This window comes from Pelophylax lessonae (assembly GCF_965119305.1).
Source record: "Pelophylax lessonae genome assembly, chromosome: 3".
Taxonomy (NCBI): domain Eukaryota; kingdom Metazoa; phylum Chordata; class Amphibia; order Anura; family Ranidae; genus Pelophylax; species Pelophylax lessonae.
This window is the reverse complement of record NC_138770.1, coordinates 314060555-314066831: the sequence shown is the minus strand read 5'-3', so window position 1 is coordinate 314066831 and position 6277 is coordinate 314060555. Positions and strand designations below refer to the sequence as shown.

The window sequence follows — 6277 nt, the reverse complement described above, 5'->3', positions numbered from 1 at the left end:
GACAGCCCAATCCAGCAAAAAGACATCCCTCAAGCTGCATCGGCTTACTCCACAGCTGTCCTGCTTTAACAATTTCTAGTTACTACAGCAGCAATAACTAAGTCTTATTGGTTGGGCCTGGGCAGCCGGGCCCCTTGGGACGCCTGGGTCCCCTAGATGTGCATGGGCTGTCCCCCCCCCCCCGATGGCAGCCCTGCATATACAGGTACTAGAAAAGAGAAATGGAAAGAGGGCGCACCAGCCTAGCGCATTATCTTTAAACAAATTTATTGTAATAAACATGTATACACATTATACTCACAAAACGATTATGAAACACGGGCAATAAGCAATGAGGGACCACCAGGGGTCTCAACTGGGCATCCTCTGATGCCGCAGGCTGTGGAAGGATAATAAAAAACGCTTACGCGTTTCGGGGTGTTCCCTCTTCATCAGAGCTCCAGGTACAAGGTACAGCAGGATGAAAATAGTAGATGTGTTTCACACGAACTCAGCGTGCTTGTTCACTACAGCGCTTTATCTCCCAATTGTTGTGTTCCTTATACTGATCTAATTGGTTTTGAGTTTGGGTTAGCAGCGACCTTCCAGCAGACTATATACTTCCTCCCGGTGGGACAGTGGCTCCAGCGTCTGGACCTTTGTGTATGTTTTTTAACTTCAGAGACAACCTGTTCACTTGCTGCCTTATCTGTCTTACTCACTTTCAGATGCCATTGTGAGGGGATAATCAAAGTTGTTCACTTTACTTATCAGTGGTGATAATGTTATGGCTGATCGGTGTATTTGTATAGCGCACAGCGATAAGGGTTCCGTACACGTCACTCTGTACATAAGGACAGGTAGAAGGAAGAGTCAGATACATTGTACACAGAGATAACAGGCGCCCTACATGTCACACACAGTCCCAGCTTCAAGGTTAGAGATGGACCTGCTTTACAGTCTAATGGGTGTGGCCATCCGTGGGTGTGTCAGGCCATATCCAATAGGATGAAGCGGGCGATAGATACGGACCTATGATTATAGGCTTCTCCGTCCCAGCGGCTCTCTGATTGGACGGCTCCCCGGCTGAATGGTTGGGTTGGGATAGTGCAGCGGGTGATGTGTGAGCGGCTCACCCTGCGGGAAGGTACGGCTGGACATGGCCCGGGACAGTACGGAGAGCCGCTTCCTCGAGGTGCTGTACCGCTTCGGAGGACCGCAACACGTCCAGCTAGTCGGAGAACTGTGGGACCGGGCGGAGAGCCGGGCTCTGCTCGAAGCATTTCTTAGGGACGTTTTCCCGGCTCAGCTGCCTTCTGGGGCGGACATACTGACGAGTAAAGCGGCTCAGCAAGGCGCTGGTGGTGAGAGGGGACGCCTGTGTAACGGGAGCCCGGAGCACGGCAGGAATGGAACTGGACCTCTGTGTAACGGGAGCCCGGAGCACGACGAGGATAAAGCCGGGACCCTATGTAAGGACAGCCCGGAGCACGACGAGGATAAAGCCGGGACCCTGTGTAAGGAGAAACCGGAGCACGGCGGGGATAAAGCCGGGACCCTGTGTAAGGACAGCCCGGAGCACGACGAGGATAAAGCCGGGACCCTGTGTAAGGAGAAACCGGAGCACGGCGGGGATAAAGCCGGGACCCTGTGTAAGGAGAAACCGGAGCACGGCGGGGATAAAGCCGGGACCCTGTGTAAGGAGAAACCGGAGCACGGCGGGGATAAAGCCGGGACCCTATGTAAGGACAGCCCGGAGCACGACGAGGATAAAGCCGGGACCCTGTGTAAGGAGAAACCGGAGCACGGCGGGGATAAAGCCGGGACCCTGTGTAAGGAGAAACCGGAGCACGGCGGGGATAAAGCCGGGACCCTGTGTAAGGAGAAACCGGAGCACGGCGGGGATAAAGCCGGGACCCTGTGTAAGGAGAAACCGGAGCACGGCGGGGATAAAGCCGGGACCCTGTGTAAGGAGAAACCGGAGCACGGCGGGGATAAAGCTGGACCCCGGTGTAAGGAGAGCCAGGAGCGCGGAGGCCAGGAACACGGACCTCAGCCAGTGGTCACCACACGCCCCGCCCCTCAGCCTAAACCAGAGCGGACTTTACGCTTCGGATTGGTGTTCTTCTTGTGCCGGGCGGAGTCTTTGGCACTGAGAGGAGCGAGCCGTCAGCTGCGGGAGATCCTGCGGGACGTGCGGGAGCGGATGCCGGCAGGTGGCGCTGTTATCGGAGTGATCATGAAGGCGAGGAGTGAGGTCAATGGGCAGGAGATGGGGGTGATGTGTGAGGACGGCGGTGGGGGCTCTGAGGTCTCTGCTCTCCTGACTATAATGCAGGCTGTGTTCCCTGAGAAAAGTCGGGGGAAGCTGTGCTCACAGGTCCGAGCCTCTATCCTCCTCCCAGGACAGGAGGAGTCCAGAAGAGAGATCCAGAGACTGGCCTGCGAGGCGCTCACAGCGGCAGGTGATTGGTCCCGCTGATCACATGGGGTGTCACAGTTGTATGCATTACACCAGGAATCTCCAAACTTTTGGAACACAGGGCCAGTTTACTCCCCTTCACACCTTGGGGGGGGCAGACTGTAGGTAGTGGGAGTATAAACTGCCAAAGGTTCGGTGGTCAGTGGGAATAAAAGGGGGTAAAAAAAATACAACATGGGTCAGGGGGAGGAATGGAGCCCCCGGGTGGGGTCAGGGGGAGAAGTGGAGCCCCCGGTTGGGGTCAGGGGGAGAAGTGGAGCCCCCGGTTGGGGTCAGGGGGAGGAGTGGATCCCCCGGTTGGGGTCAGGGGGAGGAGTGGAGCCCCCGGTTGGGGTCAGGGAGAGGAATGGAGCCCCCAGTTGGGGTCAGGGGGAGGAATGGAGCCCCCGGTTGGGGTCAGGGGGAGGAATGGAGCCCCCGGTTGGGGTCAGGGGGAGGAGTGGAGCCCCCGGTTGGGGTCAGGGGGAGGAGTGGAGGGGGGAGGAGTGGAGCCCCCGGTTGGGGTCAGGGAGAGGAGTGGAGCCCCCGGTTGGGGTCAGGGAGAGGAGTGGAGCCCCCGGGTGGGGTCAGGGGGAGGAGTGGAGCCCCCGGGTGGGGTCAGGGGGAGGAATGGAGCCGACGGGTGGGGTCAGGGGGAGGAATGGAGCCCCCGGGTGGGGTCAGGGGGAGGAATGGAGCCCCCGGTTGGGGTCAGGGGGAGAAGTGGAGCCCCCGGTTGGGGTCAGGGGGAGGAATGGAGCCCCCGGTTGGAGTCAGGGGGAGGAATGGAGCCCCCGGTTGGGGTCAGGGGGAGGAATGGAGCCCCCGGTTGGGGTCAGGGGGAGGAGTGGAGCCCCCGGTTGGGGTCAGGGGGAGGAGTGGAGCCCCCGGTTGGGGTCAGGGGGAGGAGTGGAGCCCCCGGTTGGGGTCAGGGGGAGGAGTGGAGCCCCCGGTTGGGGTCAGGGGGAATATTAGTTCCCTATCTCTGATGTCAGTGGCAGGAATAAAGCTGTCTTTTGCTGTTAGTGGGGGAGATAGTGCCCCAAGGGCTGGATAAATGCAAACAAAGGGCCGCAGTTTGCAGAGCCCTGCACTACAGTTTATTTGTGTATTGGCAGCTTTACAACCCGATTGTACAGACTTAGCCAAAAGTTTTGAGAATGACACAAATATTAATTTTCACAAAGTCTGCTGCTTCAGTGTTTTTAGAATGTTTTGCCTGATGTTACTATGGTATACTGAAATGTAATTGCAAGCATGTCAAAGGCTTTTTATTGATTATTACATTAAAGCGCCTCCCCCTCCAAAAATTAAAAGTCAGCATCTACACATACTGTAGCTGCTGACTTTTAATATTAGGACACTTGCCTGTCCTGGAGTCCAGCAATGTCGGCACTGCAGCCGGTGTTTCCATCGGCTGTCGGTCGCTGCCGTCGCCATTGCCGGTAAGGGAACCCGGCAGTGAAGCCTTGCGGCTTCACAGGCGAGTCCCTACTGCGCACGCACGAAGCGTGCTGCGCATTCCTACTGACTCGGCGGCGGAGGAGGGGTCCGAGGGACGGCGCCGTATGCCGGAAGTGGGAAAGGGTACCTGTCAAAAACAGGTACCTTTAATCCCCAACAAGAGCGGAAGTTCCACTTTTGGGTGAACTCTGCTTTAAAGTGATGTTAAGATCACCTTGAAAAACAACCCATTCAGTTTAGAATTGAAACAAAATGAAACACATTCATGTAGAGACATCAAATAGATTATAAATACTGTGTTTTTTTTTTTTTTTTTATAAGTTTTAATAAGTGATCACATTCCCTCTGTTTTCAGTTGCATAAGAGTTGGGGGAGGAGAAGCAACAGTACACTGAGCTTCCCAGTGAATGGCTGTGCAGTGGGGTGTGTCAGGACAAGTCTGATCATTGGAGGAGAGCAGGCTGAGTTCCCAGCATAGCTAGAGAACTGAACATGGTGTGCTTTCTTGCTTTTGCATGTTCAGTTTTTACTGCAGATTGAAAAGGAAAGATTATTTGTAATAACTTTCAATTGCAGTATGACTTGAGTCGGAATTGTGTGATCGAGAAGCAAGAGATCTGATCCAGATTACCACAGAGCTGGCTAAGGACTGGAAGTGATGTCCTATCTGGCTCTGGCAAATTTAAACACTGCCATTTAAAGGGACAGTGTAAAAATGAAATGAATAAATAAAAAAAATGTAAAGCGCCCTCGTGCTCATGCGCAGAAGCAAACGCATATGTAGGTAGCGCCCCGATGTGTAAATGGTATTTGCGCCACACGTGAGTTATTGGTGCGACTGTCAGAGCGAGAGCAATAATTCTAGCACTAGATCTCCTCTAACTCTAAACTGGTAACCTGTAAACATTTCTAAAATGTCCCTTATGGAAATGTTTTAGGTGCCGTAGTTTGGTGCCATTCTGCTAGTGTGCACAATTTTAAAGTGTGACATGTTGGGTATATATTTGCTCTGTGTAACATCATTTATATCTTCCAAAAAAGTGTATGTGTTTGGGGGTTCTGAGTAATTTTCTAGCAAAAAAAAAATGTTTTACATAGAGAGGAGTGGCAGAATAGGCCTGGGCTGGAAGTGGTTAAATATGAGGATTTCTGATGCTCTTTTCAGCATGCTTGTTCTAGTTCTCCACTGAAAAGTATTGAAGTCCAAACTCAGCCAGGCAATTGTCAATTTGAAGTGAGCCCACATACTTGTTTCATGTCAAACAAACAAAGCTAATTATGTATTCTGTGTCCAGGCAACTGTAGCCACACGATTCTTATATGTGAATTCACAAGATTGTCACCTCTGGCATGTTAATATTTTGACAAGAATGGATCTTCAAGTACTGTATAACCAAAGCAAAACACTATTTAATTTTTTCTTCTTTTTTTTAGATGAGCTGAGAAAAGTAAAACCAAAAATGAAGTCTCAATGTTTTTCATGGAGGAGGAGGAGATGGAAGGACAGTGAGAAGGGTAAATATTCTGATCCTTTAGAAATGATTTATTTATTACAGTTACTTGTATAGCACCATCAATTTGCACAGCACTTTACAAGTTATATGAGAAGAAGATGGATGTAAGAAGGTATAAACTGTCTGAAAGCACCAAACTGGAAAATTCAAAGTCTGACATTATTTAATAATGGTTCCAAACAGGAGAACCTAAAATAGCCAACATGTTTTGGGAGCCCAACAATTGCCTTGTTCACAGGCCAGATCGATGCATATGCCCAGGTAAGGCCTGTTTACCTATACTTGGATGCACAGGTGTTCACAGGCAGTCAAGTTGGTGTCATTTGGGCAACAGCAGTTGCATCCGCTTTGACATCTGTGGGGGGGTGTGCCCCTGAACTTGGACAGCCTGCTTTAAGGGTGACAATGTGAGAGAGACTTAGATGGTTATAGAGTTGGATCAGAGAATCTGAATAGAAATTTAGTGACAAGTGGAAAAAAAAGAAGCAGGAGATTGAGTCTCCATTCACACTGGTACGACAAGTCACACACCGTCGCGGTCCATAGGAGCTAATAGGAGCGATACAAGTCCCTCCGACTTAGAAAAAGGGTCCTGTACTACTTGGGGCGACCTGGAGCGACTTGCATAAACATTCATTTTATGAAGTCCGTGCAAGTCGCGCAGAAGTCGCGCTGCACGCAACTTCACAGGTCGCCCCGAAGTCGTATCCGACCTAGTGTGAATGGAGTCTTAGGGGAAAGCGGAGATAAATATGCAAAATAAAGCAGTTTCTAAAATACTGACCAAAAAAAAAAAATGTTGCTGCGAAACAGGATGACAGGAGAAAGAATGTTACATTTAGAATGGCAAAACAATAAT

At 51.3% G+C, this 6277-nt stretch overlaps 1 protein-coding gene across 1 annotated transcript; it reads left to right on the top strand.

Annotated features, from left to right (window-relative positions):
- Positions 1-1025: 1025 nt before the first annotated feature.
- Positions 1026-5585, top strand: LOC309550147 (uncharacterized protein C2orf72 homolog; the record flags this gene model as incomplete). Its single annotated transcript, XM_082250583.1, has 4 exons — positions 1026-1343; positions 1800-2444; positions 5339-5419; positions 5461-5585. The coding sequence occupies exons 1-4, from the start codon at positions 1139-1141 to the stop codon at positions 5583-5585; spliced, it is 1056 nt and encodes a 351-aa protein (XP_082106709.1). The 5' UTR covers positions 1026-1138.
- Between the last annotated feature and the right edge of the window lie 692 nt (positions 5586-6277).